We start from the raw sequence: 18,712 nt of genomic DNA on the forward strand, positions 1-18,712 counted from the left end.
AAGGTCACATAAGGTTTAGAAACACATTTTAAATATTATTATTAGACTTTAAATAATACGGTGTATATTAGAATTCATAAGTATGGCCAGAGTCCGACATTCTCTGCTATGGCCTTCACCCACGTAGGATTCGTACGCTCCCGGAAGTTATTAGCAGCCAGGGAATAGACATGAAGTATCTGCAGGAGTATCTGGGCTCTCTAGTAACAACATAGTCATGCGCTCGCTTGCTGGACTGATCGCTGTAATAGTAACGGCTACATTTTACCTTTATTTACTCTCCTCTTATCTTCCCCCTGGACCCCAGCTGCCTAAACAGGACCATGAAGGAGACACGGCAAAATCTAATGGTGAAGACCAGAATGAAATGAAGACTGCAGCCTCCAGGTGTGCTTCTCTAATGCATGTGTGATCTAATTGACGGTCTGTCTTTCGCTATAGATAGATAGTTCTCGCAGCTGAAATTGTGATTTACCAGTCTTATGCTAAACAGTCTGAGGATGTGTCGTTAGCATAGTGTAAGCATTATTAAAATGGATGGTATCTTGTCCTTGTCTCCAGCTGTCATTTGTCCTTCTGCAGTTAAAATTAGATCTGTTTTGTGTTGCTGCCATGTTCATAATGCAGAAGTTTACTCGTGACCATCTTACTATTATTTGCAATACTAACTCTACCTACCCGATGTTAGTATATTAATTTATCTTTTATATTGATATTTCTAGGATAGCTTTAAGTTGTTTTCCCCCTCGTTTTTATTTTTATCTTAATGTTTTTTTTTTTTCTATGCAAGCATAGATAATCTTGCTTTAAAGGGTTAGTTCACCCAAAACTGAAAATTATGTCATTAATTACTCACCCCCATGCTGTACCAACCCCATAAGACCTTCGGAACACAAATGAAGATATTTTTTATTTGAGAGGTGGATCACTGCTACATAGGCACCCTAAGGGATTGAAACTTGACAGCCTAGAAAGTCATTGAAGAAAATGTTTAAATATTCGATGTGACTACAGTGGCTGAACTATAAGTTTATCAAGAGACGAGAATACTTTTTGTGCGGAAATAAAACAAAAATAACGACTTTATTCTGGGCCTGAGACGAGAGTTCAAGAGATTTTCACGACGCATGCTCGAGAATTGCGCTAGAAGTACTAGAATAACAACGCAATTCTCACACATGTGGCTTAAGGTAACATTAAACCACTGCAGTCACATGGACTATTTTAACAATGTCTTTACTACCTTTCTGGGCCTTGAAAGTTGCAATGACGTTGCTGCCTATGGCTGGTTCAGAAACCTCTCGGATTTCATAAAAAATAATTTGTTTTCAAAAGATGAAAGGTTGTACGTGTTTGGAACGACATGAGGGCGAGTAATTAATTTTTGGGTTAATCCACCCTTTAAAGCTGGTAACCAAAGGGTTGTAAACATTGTAAAAGGGTGATACTTGAGGTATTACCATTATGTATTTAAACCAGATAGATACTGTCCTTTACAAATGTCATGTGACTTTATTTTGGTCTAGGTTGAAGTTCCCATCAGACCTGGATGAGCTGAAAGAGATGGCAGAGCTGTTGCAGTTTTATAAAACAGAGTACACAGGATATGTGCTGTTACTCTTTTGCAGTGCCTACCTCTACAAGCAGGCCTTTGCCATACCCGGTTCCTCTTTTTTAGTAAGATCACCACTTTTACACAGAATACACATTATACTTGAATGTACACTTTTATCTTCCCTATTGTGTTGATGGTGAATTTAACCCGCATTCTGGTTAAACTGTTAATTTCTTCTGGAAACCTTTCTTTTTAGGGTTAAGAATGTGTTTTGGAAAGGCTGTACATATTTTGGTGACGACGATCAAAATGACCCTTACTGGTTTCCATGTGATCTGTCAAAAATCAACACAAAGTCAGGCAAAAAAACAGAAAATGTTACTTACATTTTTCAAAATATATTCTTTTGTGTTCATCAGAAGAAAGAAATTCATACACATTTGAAACAATTTGAGGGTGTATTTGATGACATAATTTTCATTTTGAAGTGAACTATCCCTTTAAATATGAAATACATGAGAACGTAAGACTGAGAATTATAAGAATTTAAGAAGTTAAATCGAAGACTCACCTTCTGAATCCAAGAATTCTGTTTCTTCATCTACTTGAGTTTTCAGTCACAATTGTACGTTTTTGGGGGTCTTAAATACTAGACTGTTGCATCACTAACAGGAAGTTTGAGAAACCCATTTTACCCTGATAAGGCTCTGAGAACCAGACATAAGAAAAAGGCAGAGGCTATTTATTTACACCAAGTACAAATAGCAATAAATTTAATTTACACAAAGCACAAATAATGTTAGATGCTATTTATGCTTAGTTGTAATAAAATAGTCACTGCAAGTAGTCATAACTATAAAAAAAAAAAATTTAAAAAAAAGGAAATTTTTGTTTGTTGTCTCTGACAAGCTGTAGTTATAGTGTTTTAGGACGGGCTATTTTTAGCGAATTACATGGGGTTAATTTGAGAGCCACCCCACCCACCACACACACACACAAACGGTGTTCCCATATTATGGACACAGCTGAAGGCTTATGTACAACATGCATCTTCATATCCTTTGATATTGACTTTACGTTAAATGACTTTATCCCCTCTAGAACATCTTGGCTGGGGCCTTGTTTGGGACATGGTATGGTCTTCTTCTTGCCTGTGTCCTCACCACAGTAGGTGCCACTCTCTGTTTCCTCCTGTCCCAGGCGTTTGGCAAGGAGCACATTGTGAGACTGTTCCCTGACAAGGTGGCCATGCTGCAGAAGAAGGTACATCTAGTTATCTTGTCTTCTAAGAAGCACAAAGTATGTTAATCATCACTGAATTTCATTTATATCGTTCCTAATTTTTACCTTTTTCCAGGTCGAGGAAAACCGAAGTAGCTTGTTCTTTTTTCTACTGTTCCTGAGATTCTTTCCCATGAGTCCAAACTGGTTCTTAAACATGACCTCGCCAATACTTAATATTCCTGTCACTCTTTTCTTCATGGCTGTCTTCATTGGTAAACACTGTAAAATAAAGGGACATTTCCCTTAATACTTGTAGCATTTATTTGAAACATGTTTGTTTGTCTTTTAGGCCTGATGCCATACAACTTCATCTGCGTCCAGACGGGATCCATGCTGTCTCATATCTCCTCTCTGGATGACTTGTTCTCCTGGAGTGTGTTGTTGAAACTGCTCCTTATTGCTTGTGTCGCCCTGCTGCCTGGAGCTCTGATCCGTAAATACAGCACTCGGCATCTCCACCTGGACGGCCTTGAAACAAATGGACTCGGGCAAGACAAGAAGAACAGATAAGGGACAGTGTTGGGTCATTGATCTGATCCTACTTAGAGTCACTTTGTGGGTGGCTACTAGGATTCAAAATGTGTTTTTGTTTTATGTGGCCTAACATGTTTAAAAATGGAAGTGCAATTTTTACATTTTTTACTTAGCTGCCGTCTTTTTTGGCACAGGTTGTAATGTATGTGAGAGAAAGGACCTTTTAGGTGCCATTTTGGGATGTTTGTCTTTTTTGGTTTAAAAGACATGGAATCTTGCAGAAAAGTATATGTATTTGAGGTATTTAATGCAGACTGTAATTTGGATGTTGTGGAAATATCACATTAGCCTTAAAAATGTCAACTACCTCACTGAGTGGGAAAATATTTAATATTTTAACATGGTGGAGTACTTGTAAATATTAAAATGAAACATCAAGCTGTATATATTCACTATGGGATTTTTTCTACATGGAAAGGCAGACATTCAATATGTGAAGTCATGTCTGGTCACCGAAAGCCTATCCAACTTGGCAGTGTTTAAATGGTATGTGCCCGTGCCATTAGCAATGCTCTGAGCAGAATGCGCTATTTTCATTTACAACATCATTCATGTGAGTAAAGCTGTTTATGATGTAATCAATCATCTGACAATAAACTCATTCCATTAGCTTCTGTCAGAACATTTAATCACACCTACACGGCGTTCATTCCAATACTGTATGTACAATTGAGGAATATTATGAACGCTGCTTTAAAATTAAAGGGAATGTTTCATCACGTTATGATTAGTGCATTTGTTTGACCCGATCATTCATACCCAAGTCCAATCCTGGTCTAGTAGGGCCATTGTCCTGCAAAATTAAGCTCCGGCCTGCCCCAACACCCTTGCCTGGAATTTTCTAGGGCTGTGTCCGAAAAAGTCACCCCTTATATAATGCTAGGGCTACAAGAGTCTCGCAACTTCACTTTTGTCTAATAAAGACTGAAGCTAAACTCTGCAGGACAGTGGCCCTCCAAGAGAAGGACTGTACACCCCTGGCCAATAAGATGAGCTTCGGACACAATCATTTTATAAAGAATTTTATTGCTCAAATCCATGTTGATCAGCAGTACAGTTCGCCTACATTTCAAAACAACATGGTTGTTAGCAAAAAAAAAAAAAAAAAAAAAAAAGATCAGCTCTCAGTCCTCCTCCCCTCTCCCTCCACGACCCACAATCCAGCTAAGGGGAGATGACAGGCAGTGCAGCAAGCCCAGTCTCTTTTTCACATCGCTCGAATGAGAATGACGTGAGAATATAGAGAGCTGCGTAGGAATGGATCTGCCGTGGAAAAGGCGCAAAGAAGTTTTCACAGCCAATGATTTGGGTTGATTTCTCATGCATCGCTCTGATTTCCTGCTCTCATCCCAAGTTAAACGGAACTAGAACGGTGTCTTCATACCGTGAGCAACAACAGCTGTGTTTGTGGTCTATTCTAATATCATTCGAATATCAAAAAAAACAGAGAACAGCACCTACTTTAAGTCTCCGTTCACCCCAACAGGGTGGCCCAAAAGCAAACAATGAAATTTCATGCCAAGACTACAAACAACAGCTAACCCTAAACTGACCTGATTCGTTCGACTTATATTAGCTATGACTTATGGCCTAACGATAATGCAAAGACCTCAATTATCCCTAGCGTCATGTTACAGGATATCGTAATGGATAGCGAGACAGCGTGATTACCAGATTACAGAGACAATAAAACAGTGTGATGTTAGTTAATGCATGGATTAATGCTTCTGCAGAGTTAAATACTGATGCACACCTGACAAAGCTTTGAAATACAAATTCTTTAAGAAAAGTTAAGAACCACTGTAGAACATTAGATAGGTGTCTATCGACAGCGTGGCGCGTTACAGTTACAATAACACTTAAAAGTGAACCGAGTTACCATAATGCTACACAACCTGAACTCCAACAAGCAAACACCTGAGATAAAGCAGAAAGTCAATAATTCAGGGGAAACAACGCCCTCATTTGGCTACGAGCCTTCACAGAGACAAGAACCATATTCAACTTCTAGAGTGAAAACGTGTTAGAAGTCACTGGATCCAACAGAAGCTTCAAGCCTTTACTAACAGAAACAGCATCGACACCTGGCGTCTGTGCTACTCTTTGTGGATAAGTGTGGACAAGTTGCTTCAGTGCGTAAAAAACGATTTACACAAGTCTATGGTAACACACCCCTAGCAAAAACGGTTACTAAAACTATGGAGCGGGACTTTTTGCAGTTTGCAGTCCACAGACAAATCGCGCGCATTACTGTATGAATGCTAAGCAACATTCTTCCATTTTCATTTGACATAGGCCTCGGTCTTTAAGAGATAACACGCATGAACAGTAGACCAGCAACAGATCCAGAGCAGATCTGAGGTGACAAAAATACCTGCATTTGTGATTTCTGTGTGATTACAATAAGCAAACAGTGACTCTGTGATTATTATTATCAAGTTAACAGAGCTGTTTTTTTTCATTGTTTTTTTTTTTATTCATATCAAACCAGGTTTGTTTTGTGAAAGGCCCTGATAGAAAAACCTCAATTAAAAAAATTGGTCTTACTGTAATTCCTGAATTTTTACAAAATGAAAGCTGGCTTACGCTTTAGTTTAGACAATGTAACTGCTCCTGGAGAATGCTTTTAATTAAGCCATTCTACTTGATATTCATAGTCTTTTATAACCATTTGTTATTGATCTAGACATCAGTACACAGTTTCCACATTTAGAAACCCTTTAGGGCTGTTAAGTACACCTCAGTTACACATTCTATAAATTGTGATCGGTAAAAGAACGCTGTAAATACAGTTTTGAAAGCTTTAAGATCCATTCTTCTTTGTCAGATGGACCAGGAGACTTCAGACTAGTCTTTTTCTTGAACTTGTATGATTATCATAAAAAAGAAAACGTTCAAAACTTTCAGTTTAAAAGGCATACAAAACGTTGGGAGAAAAAAAAAAGGGAAATTAAAATTGGACTGAGGTACCCTGACGCCTGAGGTAGATCACAATACTGACATGCGCGCCAATCACATTCTGATCAAAGTGTTGCGTTGATTCATTGCTGTTCTTACTGTTAGTATACTAACAATATTCAGTCTATTTCCAAGAAAATAAACATTTCCCTTTAGAATAACATGGCAGTGTTCCACCTCGCTCCCATCCCCCCCCCCCCCCCCCCAAAAAGAGTCCTTTTCTGTTTGCTTCTGATTAATAGCTCTCGTCACAAAATAGGAAAAAAATAGATTCATAAATATTTCTCTCTCTTTATATATATATCTATATACACACGCGCATACACACAAATAAAAGCTGTGCGTATTGGCAAAAACCTTGCGTCTGGAAGATGAGGCTTAGCTCTCATTGAGCGAGGGAGCTGTCTGTGATGTCATAGACCGGTGACGTTAAGGCCACGAGCTTCCATGGTCAAAAAGAAGAAGAAAATAAAGCACAAAGTGATATCCATCCTGTCGATCAGTTTCCCAAAAAACAGCCAGAGTATTGTAAAAAAAAATAAAACAATATCGCTGACCAACCAGCTCACTGAACATGACAGGGAGGTGCTCTCTCTAAAAGGCTGCTTATTGTACATTCACAGCTGTCATGCCGTTTAGAAAGCTCCCTGACAAAGAGATTTAAAGCCAAACGCGGTTGTGTGTGTGTGTGTACCACAGGTGCATCCTTGTCCCACAATCAACCTGACCCTCCATCACATTTTGAGTCACCCATATTTTCGTTTGCTTTCAGCATAGATTAAGGCAGAGTTCTTGGTGCACATTCGATTTCGCTTCTGCCCAATGCCAAGCCAGTAAAGGTGCGCTTTCTTTCAGGCGCTGGTGCTTGCTTCAGATTTTTTCATACCCCCTAAAGCAAACAAGGGGTGGTAACACCTAATCCACATCTACAACATACCTACTTCGTCTCGTAACGACTACCGCCAAAGGAGTGTGGCAGCGATGAAATAACAAAATGCAGAGGCTGCAAAAACACTGGCGTTAAAATAAAATTGGAGTGTAAGAGCTGGATAGAAATAAGAATACACGAAAAGCTAAAAAATGAAAGATATGCACAGTAAGAAAATGTTTCAATGTTTGCATCCGTTGGCACACACAGGCTTAAGTAACAAGGATCCGTTGGGTTGGATGATGCGTCCTGAAATGCAAACAAGCTAAGATATGAGTAAAAGTTCTGTCCTTTACATTTCCCAACATTCTCATCCCATCATCACAGAAATTAGAAAAATGTTAATGTTATGCTTACGCAACCGCGTATGTGCACTAATCGCCCGCTTGCTGGCTTGTGCAAAACAAGAAGAATCATACTTCTGCTTCAAAAAACAGTATATTTGTTCTAGTGTACTGGTGACAATACTGCTGAGGATCTCTGAAATCGCAATCTGAGCATAAAAAAAAAAACAAAAAACAAAATTCGGTCGCCAACTGCTAGTGTACACCCCCCCTTACCTACACCCCCCCCAAAAAAAAACAACAGCAACACAACTCAGTCAAAATGCATCAGTGTACACGTGTTAATGGAGCGTCTTATCTTTGTTAACCCTATGTTAAGCCGAAATTAAGAAGTTTCGAAAGAAATTGTTACTTGGGGCGACCGTGATGTGTCCCGTCCTGATAGCAGACGCCCCATGCCTATTCGTCTCCCAGTCAGGGTGTGTTTGAACAATAAAAGGAACGCTTGTCTTCTTTGCACTTCCTTCCTTCCTCCCCTCCCTCCCTAAGCTGGCAGTGCACTCAGAGCCCCATCTGCCTGTGGCTCCTTCATCTCCCCTAGAAAGAAGTTCTTTGGTTTTGATCCCGTGGCTGCTGGTCTGCCCGGCCGGTCCCCTGCATCCGGTCTGGTCTGATTCCAGTTGGGAGGGCTACATTCATTGGCAGGTGCCCGCTGGGGCTGCCTTGATGGTCACTTGGAGCGCTGTGTCACGGGGGTGCCTTGCTGGTGCTTCTGTTCCTGTTGTTTCACCTGCTGGATGATCTCCCTGATTTTCCTCTGTGCAGTCTGTGGGACCAGAAGAGATCATGTTTATTGTGCTAAATGTTTGGTTCCACTTCGGTTTCAATAGGAGAGAGGCGACTGCTTGAAGGTGGCACCAGAAGACATCATGATTTCAAGTTTTTGTCATTGACCAATAAGAGGTGATTTTATTTACACCCAATTCAACAGCATTTAGCTTTTACGTGGTCAAGGAACAAAATTAAGTAAACCACACTATAATTCAAAAGTTTTGGGTCGGTAAGTTTTTTTTTTTCTGAAGTCTCTTCTGATCACAAAGGCTGCATTTATTTGATCAAAAATAGAGTAAAAACAGTAAAGTTGTGAAATATTATTATAATTTCTATAAACTGTTAATCTATTTTAATATATTTTAAAATGTAATATATTCCTGTGATGAACATTACTTAATCATAATATGCTGATCTGCTGCTCAAGAAACATTTCTTAATATTATCAATGATGAAAACAGTTGTGCAGATTAATATTTTTATGGAAACTGAGATAAAAAAAAAGTGGAACTCTTTTATAAATGTGAAGAAGCCTTTATTTTAAATAAAAATGTTTGTAAAAATTAAAAATGTGTTTACTCTGACTTTTAATACATTTTATCTGTCCTTGATGAATAAAAGTATTTAAGCAATCCTGCATTTCATGGATATATTTAAATACAGATAAATCTCTAAATTGATTGACTCAGTCGTATCGCTCAGCCCTACTCTGCGCCTCCTCTGACATGCTCTCCCGCCCCACGCTTAGAATAGAGCATAGTTTTCAGAACTGTTTTCAGATTTAAGATCCATTACTAAAGCAGTACATACTAGAGCTGTAAATTTCAGCCCTTAAGAACAAAACAACACAAGGTTTCTGTTAAATATCATGTATAATTTACCTGGTTGGCAAAGAAATGCCCACTGATTTTGACAAAGACCTCATCGTTCTCGTCTGGCGTTTGGTCCCGTGGCACTATGACCTCTGCACTGGTTAGGTTCTGCAGCTCGTTAACCTAAAAGAGGTTCAGAGAAACAAGCTGATGACATCACTACCTAACAGTCATAATGCCAGTTGGGTCAAAGTGTGCCAATGTTACGTGTCAATCAGATTTATAAAAGAACAAGCAGCACATTTCCAGTTGCTCATAGGTACATGACATACTTTAAGACCAATGTGCTGTTAAAGCCTTGCCTTGGGTACCAAATGCAACATCTATCTACTCTACAAATGATGCCCCGGTGGCTGGAACCCCCATGAATAGAGACAAATATTTACTAGAAGCAAAATGTACAGTTCCTGAAACGCATAACCCTGACTAAAACAGGTCACAGTGATTTGGATCAGCCTGCTCTCTTCAAAGCCTTTGACCGAAATGTAACAGTTATATAACATAATAACCAAACTTAATATTTTTTCCCCCTTTAAATAGCTTGAAAAAAGCTTTCGTATACTTTTTCAGTCCTTCGGCACAGTAAATTATTGGAAAAATTAGTCAGGTACATATAAAACGATTATCAAAAACAATAACATATTCATTATTTGCTCTGGTGGCGTATGTGAGCTCTCTCAGGAACTATTCACACCACATTAACTTTGATTAATCAACAATGTTCCCATTCTTTAACAGTAAACATTTAATTGTTTTTGGAAAAGCTATTTGAAATGTTTTATGGATTCTCGGAATCACTATTTACTACTGCAAACACATTTTGACTCATTCATTTATAATGGTGCATAATGAAAGGAATATTGACTAGTGATGAGCAAACAGCTGTGATGGTATGTGTTACACAACAACTTGTTGGAAATCAGAATACTATATTAAGTCTGGCATATTACTCAAGCTCAGAGTGAATAGGGATTTCAGACAGAGATAAATAAATAAACCCTATTGAACAGTCCGTTTCCCCCATTGTAATTTTTTTTAATTACATTTTGTAATAAAATTAAATGGAGCCAGTGCGACTGAGGACAAAGGTGCAGCCGACGGGAAGGCAGAGCCCAGTGGAGCAAAAGGGATGGAGGGCAGAGGTGCAACCAATAGCCAGGAACCCTGCGTTGGAGCCAGGGTGACATCTAACCAAGGTGAAGATCCATGCCTTCAGGTTCCACAAGCATTCCCTCTGGGATGAGCTTTGCTGCAGTCTCGCACACCTCAGACGTGGCGTGGGGCGGAATAAGACTCAGTAGGGCTCACTGGCACGGCTCAGACTGGCGATGTAAAAAACGCAGAGCAAGCAGTCTGGATAGTGATTTAGCCATGCCAACTCCAAAAAGTCCCTGGTGTGTGACTCCACCCACAAAGAGCAAACTGCAGGTAAGTCCATGGTGATAGGAAGAATGGGGGAAAAATAGGGTGTAAAAAAACCCTACTTAAATAAACTATCGATTCTGCACGAAGATAAAGGAGATCAACAAATACGGTCTTTAATCCAATAAATTCAAGAGGCAAGGAAGCAATAGTGCAACAATAGTACAACCACGTAAAACACTGACGAGACAGGACCAAGAACTGAACAAAACAGAGTTTTTATGTCAGACGAGGGAACACCAGGGGCTGGTTGCATAAATGGTTAAGACTAGTCTTACAACTTAGTCATCACATTTTCTTTAAGACTGTTAATAACTGTTTCAAGTCAGTTATATAAAAACGTAGATTGGTCTAATTTTATACTAGAAAGTAAGACTGATTCCCCCTTGATTCAACACTTGTTGGTCATACTAGTATTTAAGACACAGTCAACATAAGGGTCATATTTGTGCAACCAGCCCAAGGTGAACAGAATGAAACGGACTGAGAAACAAGGTCACAGGAAAACAGAACTAAAACACTAAACATAACACAATCCTGATACATGAAGTCCTACTATGTTATATATGGCGCATCACTGAAAGTTTCTGATCTTATTTAACAGTTTTATATTTCACTGTATTCTCACCGTTTTGCCGCCTTTCCCGATGACCCTCCCAGCTGCTGAAGAGGGCACTTTTATATGTGTCTCCAGCTTCACTTCCTCTTTTGCAGTAAAGAAATTCTCTTCTTTCAGCTTCCCAAATATCCTGCCCTGGGCCTGGGATAGGGTACAACAGTGCTAAAGGCCTTTACATTTCTTTTCAACCATCACTCACATGTTCAATCATTCATTCATTCCATTGCACCAAGACTGAATGTAACTAACTGTACTGGGCTTTTAAGTGTGTGTTATATTGCTTTACCTTAAACTGAGCTTCTGGTGGGCCAGTGATGATGACCATCCTCTGAGTGACGTCAGGACTCTCTGCAGGTGCGATCTGAACATGAATAACAACAGGAACAAGAACAACATACCTTCAACAGATGAGCTCAGAGGAGGCTTGCCACAAATGCTGTTGACAGATTAATTTAACCTTTCATGGGGTCAATTTATTATCAAATAATCTGCTTTAACCAGCAAAACTGATCGTTCGATCTTGGAGGATTTAAAGGTCCCTTGAAAGTGAAGTTGCTCAAAAAAAAAAAAAAAAAATTCAGGAAAACTAAGTTCATTTCACTCGTCTGTGGAAAATAACAAAGTAGAATACAACATGGGAAAACAAAAGAAAGCTAAACTAAAGGACTGAAGAAAAGATCTTGTGGAGGAAATTGAAGAGGGTTGAAGAGATGGATGAAGAGAGGAGTCCAAGAGTTGAAGAAGGAAGAGATGAAGAGCTGAAGACGAGGAGGAACTGGCCTTCCATCGTTCACACTTCACACCCCCTTTGGGGTGAACGGCCAATCACCTTCGAGAGTTGTGAGTGGGAAGATGTTCCTTTGTCTTGTCAGGACGGCCTAATTTGCATGTTCTCTTATGAGAGGATCTCTCGTATTGCGTAAGCTAGCTGAGATATTGAAGCCAAAAATGATCCTTAATTTTGTATCTATTGTCAACGCAGTGCAGCAGCTGCCAGACCTAGGTGGTCTATCTAGCGAGCTCATAGGCTGCCCTGCGGCAACTGCAGCAGCCTATCAGTGAACCTGGCGTAATGTCACACCCAATGAGAGGCGCCCACGCCCTCATGGCATCAGAGGCCACCAAAATGGGCGTGGCTTTGGTGTATATAAGCGAGATTCAGAGGCTGCTTCCCTGGTTTTCATCAACTGAATCGAAGTCGCTCATGGCGTGAGCACGGCCGGTTACTCAATACTTGTTCCCTCTTCTAGAGAGAACCGAGGTTACGTTAGGTAACCGATACGTTCTCTTACGAGAGGTTCTCTCGTATTGCGTAAGCTAGCTTGCATTAATATAGACCTCAACAACGGACGATTGACTGGGACGTCGATACACAACGCCGATAGATTGAAATTCGAATGAAGATTCGAATGCATATCATCAAAATGTCCATAAAACAAAACTTCTGCCGGTCAAAGTTGACCAGCACCATTTTTTTCTAGCGGAAACTCTGACAGGAACATATCATATACAGTTGGTAATGGCTCATATTCTGAGTTTAATGTAAAAGTATGTGTGTGTGCATGAAGAAAGGAGCTTTCTCTTCGATGACCTGGCATTCCTTTCTCCGCAGGAAGGGGGCGTTAAGGAGATACTGATCTCTTTGAGGCTGGGGCGAGTTCTATTTTATTGATGTTGGGGTAATATAAACACTCTCATGCCGTAAAGGTGTCAACGGGCAATTTTAACGCAAACTCTAAGGTGCCAGGTAAGAGTTACGGATAAGAGTCAAAGGGGTTAAAAGCATTTTCACATGTAGAATTGAATGAGTCATCCTGACACAGTCCAGATACGCTACACAAGGAATCTTCATTTCATTCTGATGTGACATGACAGCGGAAGCATTTTAGCAAGCAGGAACTCCTACCTTAATTGAGGCTCCTGCGAATCTTGCCAGTTGTTTAATATGTTGACCCTTCTTGCCAATAATAGCACCTACAGCCTGAGTTGGGATAAAGAGATAGACCACCTCCTGTTCAGGAGCCTGCAGTGGAGAGGGCAGAAGAAACATGCAACATATTACACCTCTAATTCAACTTGATGCTGTAAATCAGGGATTCCTCTAAAATCCACCCGAGTATATGATCCTTGTACAGAAGTGGTTCGTAAAGAAGGTCCATGTGTCTGTTTACTCCAATGTTACTGAACTATACCTGATACTGCTCAGTTCAGCACAGGGGTTGAGCTCTGAATGTTAACACAGGTTTGAACGAAAGCAAAAACACTCAATCTATCACGAAAGTGAGAACACAAACCACTTATTTGTTTCTAAGGCCCTTTTTACACCTGTTATTAAGATGTGAAAAAAGCATTTGACCGGATTGGTTTCGTAGAGTAAGCGCTCTCGTGGTCAAATGAGTCGAACAGCCACAAAAGACCACCTACTCTCTGCCTACTGACCTAATGCATAAACATTATGGGAAGAGCACAAGCCAGACACAGGATTCAAACTTTGTCAGCTGAAGACCTAATTTTAGTTTGACGACTCTCTGGCCGTGTTCAAATATACATTTTGTGAGCTAATTTCATCTATTTGATTAAAAGAAATCAAATAAGAAGAAAAAACAAAGATTAAATTAATTACAGTTTTTTCTGAATGCTTAGGCGCTAATCGTGATTCTTGTAGCACAATTTCTAAAACTATTAATACGTATGGCAAAACCACTCACTGAGTTTGCAAAACTAAAAGCACAAAAACTGCTTTGCACTCAATTTGCAATTTTGTAACACACACTTTGCAAAACTGTAGGCACAATTCACTGCACAACACTCTTTTTGCAGAACTTTAAACACAACTAGCAAAATTATACACATGTATGGCTATCATTAACACTATTTTGCCAACTGTCTGGCTCACTTTCACATGTGAAAACTGTTTTAGAAAATTAGTTAACTTTGCAATCAGCCTAAGCACTATAAATAAGTCACAGGTACGCTGTCTGTGTGGAGTACAATGGAAGGAGCAGTAAGAGTGAGAAGAGTGAGAATCAGAGGAGGCCGGGGGAGAGGACATGGAGGTGAAGAAGTTGGAGGAAAAGGACGTGGAGGTGAAGAAGTTGGAGGAAGGAGCTAGAAGAGGACAAGGAGGCAGAGGGAGAGGATGTGGAGTTGAAGAGCATACCCGATATGTCATCATATGGGACAATGTAGTTTCCATAGGGCTGCTTTGGTCCGCAACTGGTTTACAGACCACACATTCTTCATGGCACTCAACCTCCCTCCATACTCTCCATTCTTACGTAAATCCCATTGAGGAGTTCTGGAAAGTGTACGACCGTCATCCTCATCAACAGGTAGCACTTTTACAGGCAATGGAGGAGGCATGTGGAGATATTGACCAGGCATCATGTCAGGCCTGGATAAGGCATTCAAGGAGATATTTTCCCCGGTGCCTTGGACTGGAGGATATTGCATGCGATGTGTGGACGGAATTTTGCGGCCGAACCCAGAAAGACGACATGATGTAGGCTGATTGTTTTTTTTTTTTTTTTTTTTTGGGGGTTTTTTTGTGCAAAATTACTCTTTTGTGTTCTGACTTTGTCTTGGTTTTTATGAGTGTGAATAAACACCAATACTTGAAGTTTGTATCCTTGTATGTTTACATGACACTATGACAAAAGTATGACCTCAAATTGACATCTGTAAACAGAGACAGCAAAAGCCAGATGTGTTTTGCATTCATACCATCAGTGTGTAGTTGGCACATTGTGTGCTTAGTAGATGATGGCTTGTGTTTACTGTTTGATACAAAAACACAATTTTTACGAAGGTGTGAAGAGTTAATCTAGCTGTGTTTGATTTTGCAAGAGAACTACAATGTTTTGATAATTGGGTGAAAGGTTTTCTTATTTGTGTGTAGAGTTTTGCAAAACTAGCCAATAGTTACAAAAAATGTGCTTAAGCAATCAGAAAAAACTGTAATTAATTAATTAATCTTCCTCCCCTAGAAGAAATCAGGACCTGGTGAAAGTGGACAAAATAGACGGATTAAAACACCAGGTGTAAACGAGAGAGTGTCCCTCGTCTACTTGTGATCCGATCCCTCTGGGGTCAGCAAACGGGCCGGCGCATTTTGCTTGATTTTTTACAATAAAAATATAACATTGTGCTTTTGTAAAATAAAGAAAATAAACAGGGTGTGCTTTCTGGCTCTCAATCTCCGTGAACTTTTTTGGAGCACGTCTCTAAACTAAAACAAAACTCAGCGAATACTATTCACCCAGGCATGACATATACAGTGTATCTTTATATTTTGAATCAGTGTATCTTTTAAATGATCTGATTCAAAACAAAAACAAATTTTCTGTTTAATTTGTATAAAACCAACAAGATGTCTCAAACGGTTGCTCATTATTATTTTTTTTTTATTTGACCACGACCACGTGTGCAAAAGAGATTGATATGCAAATCTCCACAGAGGAGCGCGAATATGTTGGTTACCTAAAAAACAATGCACCAAACTTCAGTCCTCTACTTTTCGTCGAGTTTGGAAGACACGCAGTGGGCTTACATTGGATTTACCTCAGAAGAAGAAGAACGTGATTTGAAGACAAGAAAAATGTAAGGTAAGAAATGTATTAGTTAGTGGTATTGTTACATAAACTTAACATTCCAGATGATCTGCTGCTAAACTAAAATTTATGAAATCGACAGAAACATTAAAATATGAACTATTGCCTACACAAGCAGGAAATGTATACATGTACGACACGAGGATGTTTTTATGTTTGATAATAAAACACAGCATGATGTTAGGCTAGTATCAATATTTACTCTAATATGGTGAATATTATAATGTTTAGAACCATGTTTACTGTTAAATACCAGGTTTGTAATGAATGGAAACATTTGAAGATAAGCTAGAGTATCAATATATGCAATTATAAAAACAAAATTGGTTGGTAGTATTTTTTGTGGCTGGAACACTATCCACCAATTATAATTTAAAAGCAGAACTATCTATTTTACGGGCCAGTTTCAGTTCCAGTACTTACTGTGTGCTGGTGAGAGACGGCACTAGCAGGCGGAACACCGTACAGCCCACCCAGCTGTGATGAGTGACCCTGGAACGGATGAGATGGGTCAATTTACAAATAGTTTATATCTCAAGAATATTTCACTGGCTCTCATTTATTACACATGTAAATACTGAGAAAAAAATTCATAAGTCACTCTTCATAAGTTTTTTTTTTTTTTTTTGCTCTCAACTTCACATGATTAGACCACGAATTGTCATGCAAAAAAACTGAGAAAAAAAGAACTGCCAACACTCATTCAGAAACCTGAATGATTAATAAACAAAAACAAATTTACTGTAAGCAAATAACTGCACCAAAAAAAAAACAGTTGTAATAACTTATACTAAATGACTATTCAAGTTTTACAGTCCTACTGAGGATGATAAAAACTAGCTAACACTCATTCAATAATGAGTGCCTTCTCACACACCCACACACTCATTCTACCTTCATTAGTTCATCCGTGAGCCATAAGCTGTCCTGTCTGACTCATCACTAAATATGAAGGGGAATCCTGTAGCACACTAACCGAACGGAAGGATTACACAACTCAACAATGACTAGATGCGTTCTAAGGCGAGTACTCACTGAGAAAGTGACGATGTTTACAATGTGATCGGGAGGCTAAACATCAGGATAGTTTACCATTTAGATTAGAATTCTGATTAAAGTCCCAAAAAGGGACTTTAAATTAAAGTTTAATTCCTGAAATTGAACTGAGGTAGAAAACAGGATGTAGTCATTCAAATTTAACAATGTTAATGGACTGAAATTGTAACTTGAGTATAAATTCCCCATTAAAAATGTTATCATACACAACATAAGGGTATTTCCAGAAATGCATGATATTTATAACAACTGTTTTAAAGTGCAACATACAAAAATTTTGTTTTGATGTTTGATCCATTCTGACAATTTAACTTAATTAGAGTCTTAATGTGTCTAATTACTTAAATAATTAGTACATATTAATTATATAATTATTTATATTTTGTTGCAAAATGTGTGTTGGAATAATGAAATTCCTTGTTGGACAACATTGCATTTCTGTGAATCACAATGCAGTAATTGTTTCCTGTTATTCTCATTCATATTTAATTTTGAACATTCTGTGGTGCGAGTCCAATTGTTAAAATCTGAATTTTGCAGAGCTAAATGTAATGCATTCCTGTGGTTGAAACATCCACATATGTAGTCGTTATAATAAAACTGTGGTTTGCACTCACAAGAAAAGGGTTATAGCCAGTCGGGGGTATGGGTGGGACGCCTCTGGGCCCAGCAGCTGGTGGCAATACAGACAGACCGGTTGAAAAGATGCCCAGTGCACTCAGGCTTAACCCAGGGATAAGGTTGGTTTGTTGCTGCAAGACAAAGAAATAACATCATGGATTATAAATGCTTACTCAGTTCATGAACACAAGCAATCATGTTTTTTTTTTTTTGATAATAACTCTAATTTGAGATTAGATCTCTCAGTTTCCATGTATTTCTGAGCTGTATGAACAGTCTTAACAGTGAATATGAATGTGAATATTTGTCATAACATCTTGCAATATCGTTACTGTCACGCTAGGTGGCTCCATCGACCCGGTGCATCATTTTATGTGGTAAGCGCGTTTAGATAAGTTTGTATGCTGTTTAGTCTTGACAGAGATATGCTTGATTTTTCACTTTCTGTCTGATTCATCTGCAGTGCCTCTTTCATTCAAAACGGAATTAAGTTTACACGGTTCAACTAAAAGACAGTTACAAAATAAATGTACCGCAAAACAAATGACTCACTAAAGATGAAAGGGGTCCTCGGATCATGCGACGGTGTAAACTAGAACGGTGATCCTATTGTTACAGTATTTGCTCTGCCTATGGCTTCACCTTCCTCAGGCACAGGCAGTGACGTCATGTGTGTAAACAGGGAGAATGGTGTACATGTGCGTGCATGTCTGTGTGAACGGCTGTTGACAGGATGCGTTCTCCTTATGCACAGCAGGGAATGAACTGACTCAAAGCTGTTTCCTATAAACACAGTCAATAATTGAACACAACCAAACAGACGAGCCGTCTAAAAGCCTTATCGACTACAGGACCAAGTTTGTCACATTATAACAGCATTTTTATGTAAAACAGAATTTAAGTTAAATCTGAAAAATGTCATATTGATTATAACATCAAAGACAGTGGATTAAAATGAAGTGTGAAAATCCTGTCATCAAAACCGCGAACACTTACGTTAATAGCAGCAATGTCATTCTCATAGGCTTCCCTCAGCTTCCTCATGATCTCCACTTCAGCCCTACAACAGGCCTCGATACTCCCTTTCACTATAATGGTTCTCTCTGGATTATAAATAGTTAAATCTTGTAAACTGTGG

The 18,712-nt window shown here is 39.1% G+C and overlaps 2 protein-coding genes across 2 annotated transcripts in view; one reads left to right on the forward strand and one right to left on the reverse strand.

The window, feature by feature from the left end:
* The first annotated feature begins 20 nt into the window (after positions 1 to 20).
* On the forward strand, positions 21 to 4,097 carry tmem41aa (transmembrane protein 41aa). Its single transcript, XM_039683557.2, has 5 exons — positions 21 to 387; positions 1,527 to 1,677; positions 2,657 to 2,818; positions 2,913 to 3,051; positions 3,129 to 4,097. The coding sequence occupies exons 1-5, from the start codon at positions 218 to 220 to the stop codon at positions 3,347 to 3,349; spliced, it is 843 nt and encodes a 280-aa protein (XP_039539491.2). The 5' UTR covers positions 21 to 217; the 3' UTR covers positions 3,350 to 4,097.
* A 2,505-nt stretch (positions 4,098 to 6,602) lies between these two features.
* igf2bp2a (insulin-like growth factor 2 mRNA binding protein 2a) overlaps positions 6,603 to 18,712 on the reverse strand; it is a 47,532-nt gene continuing 35,422 nt past the window's right edge. Inside the window, exons 9-16 of the mRNA XM_039683555.2 lie at positions 18,571 to 18,706; positions 17,571 to 17,705; positions 16,321 to 16,389; positions 13,194 to 13,310; positions 11,574 to 11,648; positions 11,297 to 11,428; positions 9,256 to 9,369; positions 6,603 to 8,369 (exon numbers count right to left, since the gene is read on the reverse strand). Of these exons, the coding sequence (XP_039539489.1) occupies positions 8,274 to 8,369; positions 9,256 to 9,369; positions 11,297 to 11,428; positions 11,574 to 11,648; positions 13,194 to 13,310; positions 16,321 to 16,389; positions 17,571 to 17,705; positions 18,571 to 18,706 (874 nt within the window). The 3' untranslated portion in view covers positions 6,603 to 8,273. The remainder of the gene's footprint in view (positions 8,370 to 9,255; positions 9,370 to 11,296; positions 11,429 to 11,573; positions 11,649 to 13,193; positions 13,311 to 16,320; positions 16,390 to 17,570; positions 17,706 to 18,570; positions 18,707 to 18,712) is intronic.

This window comes from Pimephales promelas, chromosome 7 (assembly GCF_988280905.1).
Source record: "Pimephales promelas chromosome 7, fPimPro1.hap1.1, whole genome shotgun sequence".
NCBI lineage: Eukaryota > Metazoa > Chordata > Actinopteri > Cypriniformes > Leuciscidae > Pimephales > Pimephales promelas.

Excerpts from the sequence above, each read along its gene's own strand:
- tmem41aa (XM_039683557.2), top strand. The coding sequence starts at position 218 with ATGCGCTCGCTTGCTGGACTGATCGCTGTAATAGTAACGGCTACATTT. Across the intron at positions 388-1,526 it reads ATGAAGACTGCAGCCTCCAG|GTTGAAGTTCCCATCAGACC; the intron begins GTGTGCTTCTCT and ends ATTTTGGTCTAG. Across the intron at positions 1,678-2,656 it reads TACCCGGTTCCTCTTTTTTA|AACATCTTGGCTGGGGCCTT; the intron begins GTAAGATCACCA and ends TATCCCCTCTAG.